Below are 20,131 nucleotides of genomic sequence, written 5' to 3' on the forward strand. Positions count from 1 at the left end.
CCTTTTATGTTGGGAGGACATCCCAAGACGGTATACTGAACATGTGTGCAATTTCATTACCTAGTTCTTAACACCCGGGTAGAAAACATCCAGTCCTGGAGATTTATCCACCTTGTAGTTTGTCTGGTTGTTTTGTCACTAACTTTGTTCCCATTAAGTTTCTCCCATTTATATATGTTTGGATTTCATAGTGGAATCACATATTCATTCTCCACAATGAAGACAGACCTAAAGTATTCATTTAAGAGAACTGTCATTTCCCTTTCGTTCACTACAATTTTGCTCAGATTTGTTCCTAATAGACCAGCTTCCTCCTTGACTACTCTCATATTCTGAATATATTTATAAAATCTTTTACTGTTACCCTTGATATTACATGCAATTTTTTTTATATAATCCCCTTTGCTCTCCTCATTATTTTCTTGGTCTCCTATGACTGTTTCTTTAATACTCCCAGTCTGTTGTCTTATCACTTGCTCTTACCTATCTGTACTCACTTTCGGTTTGCTTAATTTGTGGTCACGAACTGAAATCGTTAAGAATGGAAGTGGGCAAAGAATGAGCAGGATAATTAAATTTGATCGCTGGTTACTCAAGAAAATACCCCTTATGGCTATGTTGGGGGAATTCAAATTATAGATTCCTTTCTCAAATATAATGGGCAAATATAGAAAGGATAGTTGGCCCTTAAATACACGAGGAGCTAAGAAGCTGACACAATACAAGTACAAAATAGCTCTTTGCTCTTTGGCTAAAATCAAGTGGCTTTGCCTTGACTAAGAAGTGGATCTGTGATACTAATAATTTCTTAACATTTTTTCTGAGAACAAGAAACATCTCAATCTCGTAGCGCTTCACAAAATATACTGTAAAGTAAATTGACTGTATATTTTGTGGGCAAAACGTGACAGCCAATTGTGCACAGCAATGTCCACAAACAGTCGTGGATTGAGTGACCAATTTTTCTTAAAAAAAATAATTTACTTTTAGTTATAGCAATTTTATGGATCCAATGTCCTCGGTATAATGGGGCTCTACTACATCCACAAGACTGGTTGCAAAGGCTACCGTGTGATAGCTGCACTGTCTACTATAGCTGATAATAGAAGAAAGTGCTAGAATAAAATCTAGATCTTGGGGAATTTAATCTTTGTAAAAGTAGTGAGAGCAATAATAAAGTGCATGAAGAGATAACAAACAACTTTGATACCTAGTCTGACAGACAGACTAACAGCTGAAGCTTTAGCAAATCTATCCTACATTATGCGTTCAAATATTGTTTCCTTATCTTTCAATTAAAATTAAGTACTGTTATTTTCCTATAAATCATGTTATTTTCAGTGGCTCTGCAGCTTGAGACACAGAAATTTGAGATATTCGGTTTAATGTTAAACATTTCATGTGTAACAGGAAAAGGATCACTAAATATTACCATGGTTTACAGTTACTGGACACAACATCAGCAGCAACAATTCTAGTACAACAACAACAACTTCCATTTATATAGCATCCTTCATCCATGGTAGCGTACCAGAGAGCTTGATGGAGTGGCGGAATCTGACTCTGAGACAGGGGGAGGAAGGCGGGAGGTGACTGTAAGCACGATCAAAAAGGAAGTTCTTCAGGCGGGATTTGAAAGTGGAGAGGGAGGGAGCAAGGCAGAGGGATTGTGGGAGTTCCAGAGTTTCGGAACAGTACACATTAAAAATATATAAAGTAGTACAATATTTTACGATGTGCATTTGAGAGAAAGAAAGTAGGTCTGATCAAAATTCTCAATAATAACCTTGAAAAATAAGTAATGGGAATACATTATATTGGTAGAACACTTTAAAAAACACAGTGCGAACATCAAACATCTTATATAAGGCAGATTTATTCTTCCATATACTGCACGATAATATGAAATTCAAATTAGAGCTTTCACAAACTAAAAGAAAAGCCTTTGATATAATGGGAATCATTAAGGTTTGCCAAGTAGGTTTGGCATTATCTCCTCCTGGTGTGCTATGTTTTTTTTTGTCAGCCGCCAGGTGTCTGACACATGTGGAAACTCATCACCATGTTTAAGAGCATCCAAACCAAGCTGAGATTTTGATGCATCCAATCTACACATGTAAATCCCGGAGACGGATTGTTGAAATGCAATGTGCCTGGACACATGGCGGCTGGAAGCTTCGTACGTTATAAGCGGGCTCTGAGGTTAACCAAAGTTTTCTTCTTCTTCCCGCACAGCAGAGGACCACCAAGGGTGCCGCCTCCCTCCCATTGCTGGATGGGAAGAGGACCAATTAGCGGTGGCTCCGAGGTGATTGACAGCCTGAAGCCGCTCATGAATGGATGGGCTCCAGCTTGTCAATCAATCGCAATTTGAGTCCGCCCATCTACATCCCAGAGCCACTCGAGACACCCGATTTAACCGGAATATTTAAAATAGCCAAAAATACAAATGAGTTGGGATTGGACATTTGGTCCGATTTACGATTTATCCAGGATCCGAGGTTAACTGGCGTCAGTTTAAGCTTAAATGGATTCAGAGCACAGCAAGAGGAGATTCCACTGTTATACGCTTTGGGGTATTTGTTTCCTCTGTTAGTAAGTCTACAGTTCTAAATAATATACCCAAGAGTGGGCTCTATTATCATTGAAAACGGAGTAAAAAGAAAGGAATATTGGAAATGTTCCCAGGTAATTTAAAACATTAGACAATCCCAAACAATTCAAGATTTTTGGAAAGGACAATCTTTCTATAGTAACAATCTTACAAGGTTTTGTTCTCCTTCCAATCAAGGGATATGCTGCTGTAGAAATAGATTGCAATGAAAAGCCCGACATGTGAGGTTTAAGAAACTGAATCTTTGTAGCTTGCCTGATTGCTCACTTCTGTAAGATAAAGCAACTAAGAAACAGAAAAGGCAATATTAACCAATTGGCATTGCCATGGTCATATTTCAACTGGAATCACAACAGCTTTTAGATTCCTTTGGCTATGTATTTGAATGCACTGCCTTTGATTAGTCAGATTGGGGATTATCACACATTTCAGAATAGAGGTACTAAAGAGATAAGTACAGATCCACTATTCCATCTATGTCATGGCCCAGAGTGTTGCACACTCATGAGAATAGCACAAGCCAACAAGCTACTCTGAAATCACCTCTCTTGGACTGAAAAGATGACCTCATTATAATCGCAGGATTACACTGCTAACGTAGCTTTAAAATGGAGAACAAGATTCAGTGCTGACTCTTGATCACCATTTATCTCAGCCAGGAGTTAATGTGTTCACTTCCTTATCACCTTTACTTGATCAGAGTTGATCACTGTTTGCAGAAGGAGGAATTGAAACCCTCACAGCAATCAATTTATTGCATTAAGATTAAAGTTGAGCTAATTCCTGAATGGAACCATAGCATAAAATTCCTCCATTATTCCCCAGCAATATTGCAAACATGTTCAGAGGATTTTTAAAACTCCATTAACAAAACCTAAAAAAAACTGTACTCTTCCATTAACAATCCACCTAAAACATAATTCTTTATTAATGTGCTACAATAGCACCCACGTAGCAGGGATGAAAGATCAACACTAGGTTTTTAATAAGAAACGTTTGGTGAACTAGAAAGGTACAGGAGTAAATCAACGATACATTTTCCATCCACTCTTTCCAGCAATGCCGTGGTGAGAATGTGGCCCCTGGGAAAGAGACCGGTTCACTGTGAGACCTGCTACTCACTCTCTTACAGTGTAACGGCCCCCTCTCCAGCTGCTCCATATAGCATCCAACTAATGGCCTCCTGAAATGGTACAGCAGTTGATTCCAATTTTAGTTGCATCAGTGCTATTTTCTCTCCTATTTTCACCATTAACAATTCAGGTAACTCAAATCACATTGTACCCTTTATGCAAGCATTTTGACTGAAGGCAAAATGGTCATGTCAGGTTGTTCTGTACTGTACACTAATGTCCATGAACTGGAACATTTTAAAATGCTTTTATAAAGTGCTTGGAATTCTTACATTTTGTTAGTCTGCTTTTCTGACCTGAGAAGCTGCTTGTTTTGTGTTTCACGTTAGCTTCCCTTTCCCAAGAAGACAGAAGGAACATCTGCAGCAATAATATGTACAATATTCTGCACGTACACACACAGCACAGAAGTGAAAGTGAATTACTAGTGTCTAGCAGACATGAATAGAAAATAATAAAAATATCATTATCTTCTTCCTTTTCATCCATGGGGGATGAGTATGAGCGATGGCAATGAGCTAGATGGGTGTTTATTGCTTATTTGTCAGTTCCTTAATCCTAACTTGTTCCAAAAGTCAAAATAAGGTACAGATAATAAAAGAAAATCATTGCTCACCCAAGATGATCAGATACACTGCGGTTGAAATGACCTACCTGTCTGTTGTGTAGTCTGTGGCATCTGCTGACCTCGCTGTGTATTGTACTGAACCGAAGCAACAGGCCTGAACTGCTGGGCTGCTGAGGTAGGGTACTGGCCAGAGGAATAGTAATACACTGACATCTAAAAAAAAAGGCAAAAACTATTATATCTCAATACTTACAAGGTGTAAAATATGTTATATTGCAACTATATTATAATAACTGAGTTCATTAGTTTGCAATATTTTTTAAAACAACTAGAATTTACTAAAGAGCAAAGGATGCCAACAATCAAACGAAAATATTTTGAAATTTCTTTGCTTTTAATAAATGATTTGATCTTGTTGCGTACCTCCGTAAACCTGTTTGTAGATGCGACGTGCTGATATCAATCTCATTAGCGCTCCGCAAAGCCATAAATCAGGATACCAAATGCTGTGCTCCAGGTTAGCCCAATTCCCAACACAATTAATTCAAGCTCCAGAGGGACATAGACTGCTACTAAAATAATAGAATATGCAATACATATTGCATACATACTTTGCAGTTAAATGCCTCTAGATATGAAATACTACTACTGTATAATGATTTCCTATTTTTCTTGACCTCACTTAAAGGCAGCTGATGCAGTGGCAGCCTGTTTTTTTTGCCAAGGAACATTGCTAGGTTTCAAGTAATGTTGGATTCAATTGCAAGATGGACAAGGCCCATTACTTCATTTGTAAAGAATAAGCTGTAAGCTTTTCAGTTTATTAAAATAATAAATTGTTTTACTGATAGAAACATATTTCTGATCTTTAAGGAAGTTTGCAACACAGTCTGAGTATGAAGAAGCGGTGGTCTATGCTTAGTAGGATAAAAATAAATCCTTTACATTTCTCCTCTTTCATTATCTTATTGTTAGTTAAATCATGTTGATGCTGCATTTGCTTTCCTGTAACTGTGAAGATCAGTGTGGAAAGCAGGTGTATTGTAAATTAATCTACACAGGTCAAATGGAGCGACATATAATATTTATATTCTTCAAGATATCAATGAATATGACAGAAACTATGCAAATTCATACAAAGTATAGAATGAAAGAAATGCTGATATTCTGTTTTCCATTTATTTTAGTGAAACAGATGGACAATACTACTGATTGATTGAAAACCTGATAAAAATATTCCACTAAAACCTAGTTGTTCTTAACTGTTCAGTGAGAAGAAAACAATTGTACACACTGTAGGCTATGACTTTAAAAACCTACCTATAAACATACATTAAAATCCATGCCTGAGCCCACAGACTTAAATAGGTAAACGTGTAAAGAGAAAATTTCTGTGCTAATTCTTGATACTAATGCAGCAGCTTTCTCCTTAGTGAGATGGTAGAAATCTTATTCCAGGTAGAGTGTTAGTAAGGTATTTCCAAGTACCAATCCATCTTCAGCAAGACAGAAAATCACTGACCCTACATGTTGAAGTCAATTAAATATGATTAATTGATGTTTGTAATCTCCATGTGGATTACTTGGATACACAAAAGGAGTTATAAGCAAAGCTGGTTTCTTAATAATACCTATTCAACACTTTCAAGTGTGCGCTCACCATTTGGGAACTGCTGCAGCATTAATGTGCCAAATCCAAACCATACTAACATTATAACTCCTTTTTCAGCTAAATTTTACCCTACGGACAGATCTTTTTCTTGTGTAAAAAATGTGCCCAGCATTCTGAGCTATTGGTGTTGGTGGCTACTAATGGGATATCTTATTATAGTTGTGCATCACCAAAGGTGCTGTGTATAATGCTGAATGGAATTTCTGTCCCTGTAGGTATCTTCCTCTTCATAATAATAATAACAATAATAATAATCCTTGCATTTGATTATAGCGCTTTTCACGTCTTCTAGACGTCTCAAAGCGCTTCACAGAATATGCTGTAAAGTGAATTGACTGTATATTTGTGAGTGAATCTTTGTTAATCTAGCACAGAAATGCATTGTTCCTGTATGTTGTCTCCTGCTCCTTGTCCCCCGTCTGGCCCAGCCCATCATCAGCAGTCGGGCTTTCAGCCTCACTGTCCCCACCCTTTGGAACTCCATCCCACATTCCCTTTGCCTTGTCTCCTTCAAGGCACGTCTCAAGTCCCTCCTTTTCAACTGTTCCTTTGACTACCTTCCCTAATCTAAACTCTCCCCCTCGGGTCCAAATACCTGACTGTCCAGCATCTTGGGACGTCCTCCCACTGTGAAAGGTGCTATACAAATGTAATTTTGTATTGTATTATTTGTAATCATCATTTATTATTATATTATTATCATTTAAATGCCCTCTATTTTTCTTAAAGCTGCAGTCATTATAATATTGCATTTTATGTAGCAAATGTCTCAAAGCACTTCACAGAATTTTACTATAAAGTGTGATGAATGTTAACTATTAGACAAGCCTGGTAGCCAATTTGTGCACAGCACTACCCCACACACAGCCATGAAATGAATGATTAATTTTATCTGGAGGACTGTTTACCAGGACTCTCCCTTCTCTTTTGGTAATGTGCCGTGGGATCTCTAACATCCACCTGAACAGGCAAATGAGACCTCCACTGAATTCTCATCTGAAGGATGGCACTTATAAGAATGTATCACTCCTCAGGGCATTGTATTGGAGTAAGGAGCTCAAAGTCCCAAATTTTTGACTCAGAGACAAGAGTGCTATCAACTAAACCAGGATGACACATGTATGGTAGCATGGAATTAGACAAAACTTCAAACTTCAGAATATGTAGACCAATGCAGAAACTAGCTATATACGTATCTGTATATATAATTGGATCTACAATTGGCTGCAGTGTTTCACCCACAAAATAAACAGTCAATTCACTTTACAGTATATTTCGTGAAGCATTTTGAGATGTCTCGAAGATGCGATAAGGCTCTACATCAAATGCAAGGATTATTATTATGATTATAATCAGCAATGCTGTTTAATAGAAACAACAATCTAGGATCTGTTTATATTAAAAACAAAACTGCTGTTGGGTAGATTTGATCTGTAAGTAAATATTAATAATGCAATAGGTCTGTTTCTTCTTTCTGCTCCCCCTCCCCCCCCAACATTATTCTTCCTTGAACTAAAAAGTAATGAGACTAAAGTAGGTGATAACATTTCCTAAGAACAATAGGTTAGCACTATAGAAATATGATAACTGCCCAGTAAATCGCATGTAGAGTGAAGTAATGTGAAATTAAACTGTCAGTGCAGTGTAATCTTTATTAACTACACAAAAATGTCAAGATGTTCTTTTCATTTAATGATGTCATTTTTGACATATGGTATGACAGAAAGAAGTCAAAAGCTAATGACTCATGGGAATACTCGGCAGCATTAACTATGGTTGATATGGCAATATAACAATATACCTGGAAATTTATGCATATCAGAATGAACTGTCCCTGCTAAAACTGAACTTTTGCAGTAACTAAAGAGTGCAAAAGACGTATCCTTGTATCTTCACAAAGAATTGTCACATTTTGTGAATTAGCACATCAGGACTCAACAATCACATGAATGCAAACTTTTGTTGCAAGTTGAAAACCCCTTATGACCATTTTTCTTCTCCTGATCATTGCAAACAGACCCATTCATCTGAAAATTTTAGCCTTATTCTATGAGCTCTCAGGAAATATCTGAATGTACATTTTTAGTTCAAAGGTGCTGCATTGAAACTGACACAACTGGGATATTAAAATAGCAACTTTTATATTCATTATAACATACTGACTGGTCACCTAATTAAGTTATTTTATCTATGTTTAGCACCAGCAATTTATAATATTTCAGATTAAATTCCCAAACTCAATACCTTATTTCTGAAATGCAAGAATGATACCAGTTAAACCAAGCAAACAGGAGTAAAATGTAGTTTACCAGCTATCATCAGTCACAGTGATGCCCAGATAAACATCATCTTTATTTAACTTGAGACTCTGATAACTCTCACAAGATATGACACTGAGCTTCTGATCATGGTACAAATCTATCCTCAGTGGGGCGGAGGAAAGTAAAGATTAATGGGAACATATTAGCATGGATTGAAGAGTGGCTAACAGGTAGAAAACAGAGAGTAGGGATTAACGGGTCATTCTCGAATTGGCAGGATGTGACTAGTGGAGTTCCACAAGGATCAGTGTTTGGGCCTCAGCTATTTACAATTTACATCAATGATCTAGACGAGGACATTGAATGTAACGTATCTAAATTCGCGGATGACACTAAACTCGGTGGGAGAGTAACCTCTTAGGATGATGTAAAAAGATTGCAACGGGATATGGATAGGTTTGGGGAGTGGGCGAGTAGGTGGCAGATGGAATTTAATGTAGGGAAGTGTGAAGTCATTCACCTAGGTAGAAAAAATAGAAAAACAGATTATTTTCTAGAGGGGGAGTGATTAGATAGTGTTAGTGTGCAGAGGGATTTGGGTGTCCTTGTACACCAGTCTCAAAAAGTTAGTTTGCAGGTGCAGCAAACAACTAAGATGGCGAACAGCATGTTAGCGTTCATAGGGGTTTGGTGAGACCGCACCTAGAGTATTGTGTGCAGTTTTGGTCTCCTTATTTAAAAAAGGACATACTTGCCCTAGAGGGGGTGCAGCGTAGATTCACTCGGTTAGTTCCTGGGATGAAGGGACTGACCTATGAGGATAGGCTGAATAGGGCTATATTCTCTAGAGTACAGAAGAATTAGGGGAGATCTTATTGAAACATATAAGATTCTTAAAGGGCTGGATAAAGTAGATACTGAGGGTCTGTTTCCCCTGGTAGGAGAATCTATAACCAGGGGTCACAGTCTTAAAATTAAGAGTCAGCCTTTTAGAATAGAGTTGAGGAAACATTTCTTCACTCAGAGGGCTTTGAAGGCTGCAGATGCTCAGTCCTTGAACATCTTCAAGGCTGAGACTGATAGATTTTTTAAAAACAGAGGGATTAGGGGATATGGGGATAGGGCAGGTAATTAGAGTTAGTTCTGAAGATCAGCCATGATCTTATCGAATGGCGGGACAGGCTCGAGGGGCCGAATGGCCTACTCCTGCTCCTAATTCTTATGTTCTTATGTTCTTATGTAAGTGGAGTCTCCTCAGGGTTGAGCTGGTTCCAAAGTGACGAGTTTAAAAATGGAAAATCCAAATCGAGTTGATCCTCTTTGGCGCTCTCAGGAGGTCAGCCCCTTAGCCAGGAAGGTCCACAATACTCCAAGGCTCTGCCAATAACAGACTCGCCAGCTTGTCTTGTGGGCAGGACTTAGAGAAGACTAAACACCGGGAGCAGGGATTCTTCCCACTCAGCATCTGTTAACCCTCCAATCCAAAGCCCTAATGGGTAGAATCGTCCTATCTGAACAAACAGCATAACTGGAATACAATGCAATTTATATTTATATTTCACCTTTCACATCAAGGGGACTTCTCAAGACCTTCGCACACGAACTGGGATTGGGAGCCAAAGGGGATGGGGAGGGGAAAGATGCTCAAAAGTGCAGTCAAAGTGATACTTTTTGAGATTTGCGTTGAAAGAGGTGAGGGAGGCAGCGAGTTGTAGGGACTCCGGGATGGAATTCCAGGAAGCAAGGGCAGAATGGCTGAAATCAAACCCATCAATGGTGGGGCACATGGGACATGAAGCAGACCACTGTTTGCTGAGCGAAGGGAGTAGCTGGGATAGTGTGGTTGGAGGAGATTTCAGAGGTAAGGTGAAGCTTGCAAGCTGCCTGATTTTAGTTAGTTAAACTCCAGCAGTACCCTAATATGCATTCTAGAGTCCCAAGCCTTGACTATTGCCAACATGCATCTAATACTTTCCAGGGTTAGGTCAGCAAGGTGAGTCCCTGTTGGCAGAGAGTGGGAACTCCATTCAGAAAGTAGAAATTTCTATGCAGAGGTGGAACTCTCAGTCTGGTTGGATACTCTTAAGCACGGTGATAGGTTTCTGCACGTGTCAGGCTGACCAAAAACACTTTCATGTAACTTATTGTGGCAAGATCTGAATGGCATCAAAAGGAAAGTAAGAATAGGTTACTCATGTGCCTTTTAACCCGAAAAACTTAAAAAAAGAACATTTTGAAAGGTTAGGGTGAACTGTAAAAAGAGGTTTAAATAGGCAACTGAAATGCTGATAGGTTTTAAGCCACTATTTAAAGATGGAGAGAGAGAGAGGCAGAGGGACACAGAGAAGGAATTCCAGAGGTTAGAGGTTACTGAAGGCTTGGCTACCAATGGTGGCACAGGGGAGTACAGCAGTCCAGAGTTAGCCAAGCTAGGTCATGAAGGGATTTATAAGTGAGGATCTTGAAATCAATCTATTGGGATACAGGGAGACAGTAGAATTTATGAAAGCTGGAGTTTGGTGCGGGTGAGTATGCAGGCAGTGAGTTTTTGATTAGCTGGATCTTGTGGATGGTGGATTCGGGGAGACTGGCAATGAGTGGATTAGAAAGGTCAGTGGCATTTGGTGTGAGCTGAAAACAGAGGTGGGCAAATGTGGCAGAGGTGAAGAAAGTCAGTCTTGGTCATCTTCTCCGGTTTGTTTCATGCGTGTACTTAACTTGCAGTCTAGTCTTAAACTTAAGCTTAACTGGGTTCATTTAGTCCCCTTTAATTGCCTTACCTGTGCAGGTGGCTGCTGCACGTATCCCTGTGGTTGCTGTAGTACTTGTGGAGACATAGGTGGAGCAGATCCAGTGAAACTTCCTGGGGGAAGCTGCTGACTGGGTGATGCCATGACATAGCTAGTTTGTTGGGGTGGCTGAGACATGATGGGTGATGGATAGACAGAACCAGAAGGTGGATCAGGGGCTTCTCCTGATGACTGACGGCTTAAGCTCATCTGATTAAATTGGGAAGCCAAATCTTCTCGCTGTGATGGAAAGAACAAAAGAGCCAAAGACTGAATGTTTGACAATGCTTCTGGCCATAGTAATGAAAGAAAAAATTAACTGCATGCAACACAAGCGCCGTCAAAGAGAGACACCACGACGAGACAGAACAACACATTCACCGACAAAACATGCTCTATCTATTTGGCTCCATGCTAGGATTAAAACCTAATTAATCATGGAGTTCAAAATCAAAAGCGAGTATTAAGAAAACCTAGATTTTTTTCTTGCACCAAAGCCTGAAATTCCTCGTTGTCTTAACACTAAAGAATATAAAGAATTATGGAAAATTCTTAAATTTAGTCTTGATTTGGAAGCCGTTTTCCCAAATTATATGTCCCAAATTATGACTGAATTCAAACATGTTTGTTAGTCGATTGGCCGATTGCATTCTGGGGGTAATAATTCCTCAAAAAAAATTCTGGCCACTCAATCCACAATGTTTGCGGGACACTGCTGTACGCAATTGACTGCAGTGTTTCACCCACAAAATACATGGTCACTTTACAGTATATTCTGTGAAGTGCTTTGAAACATTTTGATGACAAGATAAGGGGCTATATCAAATGCAAGGAATATTATTGTTATAATAATTTAAGATATTTCCAAAATTCTGAGTGCCCTTACAGTTTAAGACAATAGTCCTTGAGGCGAAGAATATGAGAACTGTTTGGGCTTCAGCAGATCTTTCTACTCGATGTTGAGACCATTTGAATGCACAATGGTAGAACAAATTAGGAACTCTGTATAAACTTAGCATGGAAGACACAACATTTTTTTAAAAAAAATGTTGAATTTTTTCTCCCCCTTTACAGGTAAACACAAATAAGCCTACCAATAATGGGATGTATAGAAAATTAAGGCCACACAGCTCTACATTTGTACACACAGCAGTTCACAAAACCCTGTCATTGATAATGCGTTGTATCTGTTTACACACACTATTAAAATATCTTTGAAAATTAAAAACATGACACAGTCGCATTTTGTGGCATTATATTACAGGAGAGTACACTGACACAGGGTATTAACTGTGTGCTGAACCAAGAGGAAACCAGAATTCAAGAGGAATTAATTTTCAAAGATGTAGAATTTTGCAAAGAGAAAGGAATGAAGTTCTCACATCATCTAATACTAACTGCCTGCTTTAATCCAACATAGAGTCAAACAGTTTTCTCACACACTGTACAAGTATTTCAGCAAGTAATACAAATTTACCCTCAGCCATGTACTGCCATTTACAGTTAATGCAGTGAACAATCACCACTGGAAATGAAGCAAAGCACACAAAAACATACTGCAGTTACGTTTATACGCACATTGCAAAGGTCAGAATTACTGTTTGTTTTAAAAAGGAGAATTAGAAAAGTAGAATTAAGTACCACAGGAAACTGCTGCGAGGGTGAAACTGGTAAAAGATGCTGTGGAGGGTAAGAAACCGTTGGATACTGGACAGACTGGGAAGAAGGCTGCATAGCCTGTACAGGCTGAGAAGAGAATTCAACAGCAAAGTCAGACACAGAGGAGATAATTCAGTGATAAACACAAAATAGAAAGTTAGCAAGCAAGGGAAACAGGAAATCCCAAACATATATATTGAGATACTAAAAAAAGATTGTCTATTATGTTTATTAGAATGCTTTATAACAGCTGCCATACATTTCAGCAATGAGAGAAGTAATCAAACTATTTGCATATTATTTAAGCAAAGGATTTTAATGTTTTCTAAACTCCATTTCAATCAGGGTACAAAAGAGAAAAGGAGAAAGTATAATATTTGGTTGAACAAATTCTATTATGTAAGAGTCGTACAGCAGATGTAAATACAGTTGAGAGCCACATATATAGCCTTTTATTCCTCCCCTGAGGCATAGGAGTGCTGAAATCTCAAAGTAAATTCGCTATTAACTTTTATGCAAAACATTTTTAATTGTGCGCTATGTCAGCAACGCAGTTTTTTTCTGAATATGGTTTAAATGTCAGCATGAAGTAGTGAGATATTCAATACAGATGCATTACAGGGTTAGAGAGAGAGATACACACACACACACACATGCAGATACAAACACATGAGAGAGAGACAGACAGATTGACAGATGGAGAGACAAACAGCCAGATGGGAAACAAGAGAGAGAGAGACGGTGCAGAGCACATGAGGTAGAGAGTAAAACGCCATAGAGACAGCAAAAGACAGACACAGGAGTTGGCACTGTGTGTATATATGTGGGGTGAGGGGCGGGGGTGGAAAGGGCTGGTACTCTGTCATACTACAGTGACAGCATAACACCTGGTGGAAGATAGTTTTGGTTAATACTGTATATTGTATTTCAAGTGATAACCCAATATCGCCATTGTTTTTATATCCCAATTAGCGCAGTTATCAGGCTCTCTGATTTAGTACTTGAATCATTACTCATAGCTAACCCACTAGTTTCAAATAAATATAATAAACATTTCAGCCAGGAGTAGATTATTGGTTCATCTAACTCATCCATCCAATTTCCTGCCAATTTCCTGCCAAAGATAATCTATAAATCTAATAACAATGTTGTGATTCTAAAATTGACAAATGGATCCATAACTATTTAAACAAGCTTTGATGCTATTTCCATTAGATTTGTTAGACTGCTTTTTAACAAACATACACTTGCTCCACACTTGAAAAAGTCAGATAAGGATTTTCCCTAAATTGATAATGAGATCAAATGTACATGAAATTGAATTAGTGGAAGTATAACAAGAAATCTGTTCACGCAAAGGGTTGCGAGGACATGGATTACTTTGCCAAAAGAAACTACTGAACCTAAGACTTTAGTAACATTCAAATGGGGATTGGATTAATATCTGAAAGGGAACAATATAAACAGTGCGGAGGAAAGAATGAGGAATTTGGATTAGAGGGTTAGCTCCAGTGGAGGTTCTGGCAGGAGCACAGGCTTGGTGGGCTCAATGGCCTGTGCTGTTATATCTATGATTCAATGGTGTGGGCCTCACCTGCGGGACCAGATGACTTGCCATCTGTTGCTGCTGCTGTGTCTGGGAGGCAGGCGACTGCTGAGGCTGTCCAGGGAGCTGACTGCGAATTGGCTGCTGGCCGGTGGGAGGATTGTAAATTGCAGGTGTGCCATCAGGATTCACAAATGGTTGGCCTATAGCAAACACATCAGGTTCAACAATCCACACTGCTGTTTCAGCATAGAACAATGGTGAAAAGCAAACCTTACTTTTTCAAAAAAAGGCACGTAGTAAACCCCAGCAAGCAAATTCAAATAATGTCTTGAGAGATTTACAATACAAAGTTTCCCTTGAAGACATGTTAACATTTGCAGACACATATGAGACCAGGAACTGAACTCCACGATATAAAAGGTGCTGAAAGATCAGTTATATTTAATGGTATGAGCTCATAGTCGAGGCTGACATGCCGACGTAGTTGCTGAGGGAGCCCTGAATTTTCAGAAGTGCCATCCATTGGGCTGAGATGCTAAACCCGTTTGCCTTTTTAGGTGACGTTACAGATCCAACAGCACCTTTCGAAAGGAAGAAGGGAGTCTTTTATCCCACAGATAAAATTGGTCATTCACTTCCTAGCTATTTGTGGGACATAGCTGTGCACAATTTGGCTGATGCATTTACCTATCACTCCACCTTACAGTATATCTTGAAGCGTGTAAAAGGCAGTATATCAATTGCAATAATTATTATTAGTAATTATTATTATTTAAAGATTATTTTGGAAGCCAAGCAGAACTCCAGAGTTCCCTTCTCTAATAACCATCTATTTTCACCTTTCTCCCATGCCTTTTGCAATACTTGAGAGCTCATTAACTTATTTTTGTGTCCAAAGTAGAGACCATTCACAGATGTTGAGAGTCTTTAAATTTGGGGTGTAAAATAGTTGGATGGTAATTCCAGCTTCAGTTTGTTTATAAGCCAATGTCCCTTTAAATTCCAGCTAAAAGTATCCACATGAAACAGCATCTGTTTTACAAGCTAAACTTCCAAAAATAAGGCATTGGTTTGAATATTATCTTTAATGAAATAACCTTTATCCAATTCTTATTTTTACCATTACTGTAACATAATTTTAAACTATGTGGTAGATAAAGAAAGGAAGAAAAAAAAGCAAGATTATCTAGCTTCACTTTGGATATATTGTAGTTTATGGGTCGTACATCTCCCTAACTGTTAACTTCTATTTGGAGTAGTTAATCACTATTATTCAACAAATTAATGCCTTCACTACATAAACAATCCACTGCAGCCTACCTGGTAACAGAACTGCTGACTTGGTTATGCATAAAAGTCTTATGCCATACTGGAGTGAATAATGGAGATGGGAATAATCTCTTGACTCTTGCAAGACTACAAGAGTACAATACACCTGGAGGGACATCATTCTACACGTTTCTCTGCTTTTATCCAGAGCTAAATGGAAGCATTTTTCACAAAGAATGAGGTAGACCATAGGAAGGATAGCTATTTTTCTTTCGCTGGCACTTTAATTGAATTGGGGTCTAATTTATAGTATTCATAAATTGGATTTGTTATACAAATTACTTTTTGCAAACAGAAGCCATTTTATTTTTGAGCAATTTCAAACACAGGAAGTTGGCAAGCCAAAACCTGCAATTAGTCCAACAAATCAGGTTTGGAAATATTGTTAATTAAGAACAAGATTGCTTTAAAACAAATAAGTACAATATAGGCTCATGGAGTATTACTGTTATTCTCACAGGAGTAGATGAGAGTGTTTTTTTTCTAATACTCCAAATATATACAGAAACAACACATAATCATTTTCTTTAACAGCAGTACCCTTTTGGCAAGAGAATAAATAAATGAGCCTTCTTGTGAAAACATAATTATAGATGGCTCCTAATTCTTCTAAGGTTATTTTTAACAAGCGGTTACAAGTAATAGTTGCACTAACCTGTGTGTGGGTTCAACAGAATACTGCCGGGTGGTATACCTGTAGCTTCCAAAGGAAGCAAAATGTAGCTGGTATTAGCAGATGCCACCTGTCCACCCATTCCTCCATCTGAGTAGGAGACTGAGCCTGTGGAGCTGACTGGTACAGGGACGACAGGAGCGCTCTGCAATGGCTGATGGTTTCGTGACAGGGAACCTGAGGAGCCTGCACTACTGGAAGACTCTGAACCTGGAAAACAAAATATGGTTGCGGAATGTTTGCTTAGGGAATAATGCGGCTGTTTGCATACACTAATCTTTTTCCTGCTGATCTCGAAATTCAGCAAGACTGAAAATTGTTTATTATTTCTGAAAATATAGCAACAGTAATCTTGCTGAACCACTGGGATGAACCTGAACATTTTCTGTTCATCCAGTTCTGTAACATATCCTTATGAGCAATTGCAGCATTCAGAAAGAAATAGGACAGATACTCTTAATAGTTTTAGAACAACATTTTGTCCATATTCCAAGGAGAAATGAATCATTCTCAACTCATGGATTCTGCCGACATTGACCACATTTTTGCAAGCTCGTGCAACAGCCATATTTGCCATTCCTCCTCTGAAGAATGATTGAAAAAGAAGGATCAAAGCCACAACATAAGGGGGTGCCTGTACTGGGAAAAGTGCTTGGATATCAGGATGAGTCTTGTACGGGGAATCGCAAATACGTCAAATCAAGCTGTGAGGTCCCAACTCCAATCCCATGAGATCTTGGCTCCATCCCGGGAGATCTCCTTAGAAATGAGGAGATTTGTTCATGTCTTGTCATAGGAATAATCAAACCAGTATTCAGCAACAGAACCTATACAGTACTAACTACCTGTTTTGGAGAGTTTGCCTGTACTCCTGTTGCTGTTTGTGCTGTCACCACGTGTCAATACAGTTATGCCGCCGATACTGGCTGTCTTTGTCACAGGAGGTTTCAAGTTTCGATTTGAGCTGTCGGAGTCAGTACTGCTCCAGGGACGCTGATCCGTCCACTTCATATCAGTCTCTGTGCTACTCTGCCGACTCCCCGATGCTTTCCCTGTGCCATCCCTATTACCCCTAAAGGGAGCAAAATAGTACCATTAACACCAGTTTTGCTGCTGAATTGTTTGAAATCTCATCCATTTTATGCATTCATAACAAACCTAAATAGCTGCCTCTTCTTTTGAGTGTCATTGAACGTATTACAGTCCTCTAGGATCCGGCTGTGGGGGGAAAAGTTAATGTTAATGCATCAAGGGCATTTCACATATACACTCTTATCCTTTATAAGCACATTTTAAGGTGGCACAGCATTGCACACATAAGTTTAGAATTTTAGCTGTCCATCAAGCATAGTCACCAAGCAGTGTCTCCTTGTTAACCACAGAAAACAAGACTTTCCACACCCCACCAAAATAGATTTATAGAAAAATTAGGGTAGAAATTCCATGTGGGTCTAGATTTATTCTATTAATTAACATTTCAGAGTGCGCAGAACATGTTAAATTCTTAAATAGTCTTTTACTTGACGCTGAGTTTCTGTAAATAGGCCTACAAATACACAGTAACTACACTTCAAAGTAAAATCCTGTGAATCGCTTTTAGATGACTCGATAACCTGATTGTTAAGAACTACAGAAAAACAGCTTCAAAGTTAAAACTGAATTCAACAATTTGCCAAATTTAGTACATGCTGAAATACTATGTTAATAGAGTAAATCTAGACCCAGATGGCATTTTATTCCAATTATTCAAGGTTTACTGTCACTTTTTTGTGTTCATTTGCAGATGTTTGGGAAGAAAAAGAGGGGAAAACAATTAAAGGAATTGTAATGCAGCCCATTGACAGCATGGGACAATTTCCAAGCTAGCATAGCTTCACTGTTACATCAGTTACTCCATGCAATGCAAAGACCAAGTGGACGAAGATAAGAGCAGGCATGAGTACGGGATTAATTTTCTTACTGTAAAATGTATTGAGTAGACTAGAATCCTGCTGGGTAATTAGGGTGCATGACATCCCACGGTCCCTTCACCTCGCTTCCTCCCTTGCCTCCTTCAAGGCCGGTCTCAAGACCCTTCTCTTCGACCGTGCCTTTGGTCACCCTCCCACTCTCTACCTTCCCTCACCCCTACACCACCCCTCCCCCATGCTTGGGCCGCGACACCTGATTGTTCAGTGCTTTGGGACGTCCTCCCGATGTGAAAGGTGCTCTATAAATGTAATTTTGTTGTTGTTTATAAAAATTATAATACCCATCAAACTGTATCAGAGTAAATATTGCAATTGAAATCATGAAGGTTTATTTAACTCCAGAATTGACAGAAAGAATAATTTAATTCAGTTAACATTTTTATTGCCCTAGCTTCCTGTTACATGCAATAGGATTAATGATGCAGTATTTCTTAAATGATTTCTAAATGAAGAAATTTGTGTCCTGATATAACAAACCTACATGGAGTCACGGTAAGAGTCAGTAACTTAGTAAGAGTCACTAACTGCAATTTCATCATACACGTCATTCCAACTCGAAGAAGCCCTGGTCAATAGATTGAGTTCTAGCAATATTGCCGCAAGAAATCTATTAAGAAATATCGTAATATCCCTATAATAATATTAATTGATATGAAATTTCTAAGAATATCAGTTTACTAACTTGTTCCACCTATCTAACATAATCGTTAAAAAAAAGCTGCAGGAGCAAAAGAACACAAACAGCTGAGCAATATTTGCGTTTTCATGACCCCAGTGCATCTATTGGTTAGGATCAAGAGTTTCCTACCTGTTTTCCACATACAGGCTGTCCAAGGAACATGTGGACTGAAAAGAACAAAAAAATGTTTGAATATACAGTAAAATTAATTGCATACAAATTCATTCGAATTAAACTCTAGAAAATATGTGTATAGTATTTTGAAGATCAATATTAGAAGTTAGAAATTGGGAATTGCTAAGAGAGTGTAATCGGGTAGCTGTAACAGTGCAGTGCTGGACTCCAATCCAGAAGCTGTACTGCTTCCAAACCCTGGCTTGGCTGTCACCATTTAACCAACAGTCGAGGATTTTAACATAAGGAACAGTTTGTCTCTCAACAAGTAGGACTGAAAAGTACAGTGGGAGTGACAGCAGTTGTCATTATGTTCCCAGCCCAGACCATCCTGCTCTCTGGTCTGAAGTGACAAGCATAGCAGTGAACATCTGAAGGGAAATGTATTACATTTCAAAAGTGAGAATCATCACGATGATCACGATATAAAAAGAAAATAAGCATTATGAAGAATTAACATTCATTTTAACATAATTCGATCTATTTTTGTCAGTATTTGAATAGTTTTGTTTATTCGTTCTGTGTACAGACTCAGAAGGATTAATGCCCTCAACAAGGTGAAAGAGCTACATCAGTTGATAATGAAATATCCAGGTTAAGAATTCTCTTTCATGTTAATTCAATCCCTTTGCAGATTTGGTCTTAATACTTTCTCTAATGATGAAATTATCAGAACTAATATAATTACTCCAAAATATTCAAAATCAAGTTGCAAAAGCTATAATTTTTTAAACTTGTTTTAAAAGGACGCTAATGGTGACATTTCCTCTTTAACAATAAATATTTTGTTGAACAAGTGAGAAATGCTGACCGCACAGACTAGAGCAGCTTCCAATGTCAAAACAGTTCAGGAGGTAAATTGCATTAATAAATGAACACATTTCAATTACCATTGAGCTTAATTTTGGTTCAAGACTCTGCAGCATCTTTAAACAGGAACAAGAGAGGTAATGCTCACATTCAGGTCAGTCGAGCCCACTTGGACAATGTGCGCTGAGGACAGGATTTAGCATTATACACGCACATTGTCAGAAGTACTCAGAACTTATTACCACACGGAG

General features: G+C 38.5%; 1 protein-coding gene across 18 annotated transcripts in view; it reads right to left on the reverse strand.

The window, feature by feature from the left end:
• Window positions 1–20,131, reverse strand: part of LOC103181530 (cAMP-regulated phosphoprotein 21) — a 275,084-nt gene that overhangs the window by 25,578 nt on the left and 229,375 nt on the right. For 8 of the 18 annotated variants that reach the window (XM_042332062.1, XM_007898065.2, XM_042332063.1 and 5 more), the window contains 8 exons: window positions 19,026–19,063; window positions 17,406–17,465; window positions 17,090–17,319; window positions 16,230–16,457; window positions 14,291–14,445; window positions 12,679–12,783; window positions 11,029–11,277; window positions 4,402–4,528 (listed from right to left, as the gene is read on the reverse strand). In XM_042332062.1, the coding sequence (XP_042187996.1) occupies window positions 4,402–4,528; window positions 11,029–11,277; window positions 12,679–12,783; window positions 14,291–14,445; window positions 16,230–16,457; window positions 17,090–17,319; window positions 17,406–17,465; window positions 19,026–19,063 (1,192 nt within the window). The remainder of the gene's footprint in view (window positions 1–4,401; window positions 4,529–11,028; window positions 11,278–12,678; window positions 12,784–14,290; window positions 14,446–16,229; window positions 16,458–17,089; window positions 17,320–17,405; window positions 17,466–19,025; window positions 19,064–20,131) is intronic. The other 10 variants (XM_042332067.1, XM_042332065.1, XM_007898072.2 and 7 more) reach the window with 5 other exon arrangements.

This window comes from Callorhinchus milii, unplaced genomic scaffold, assembly GCF_018977255.1.
Source record: "Callorhinchus milii isolate IMCB2004 unplaced genomic scaffold, IMCB_Cmil_1.0 Scaffold2, whole genome shotgun sequence".
In the NCBI taxonomy this organism is placed as follows: Eukaryota; Metazoa; Chordata; class Chondrichthyes; order Chimaeriformes; family Callorhinchidae; genus Callorhinchus; species Callorhinchus milii.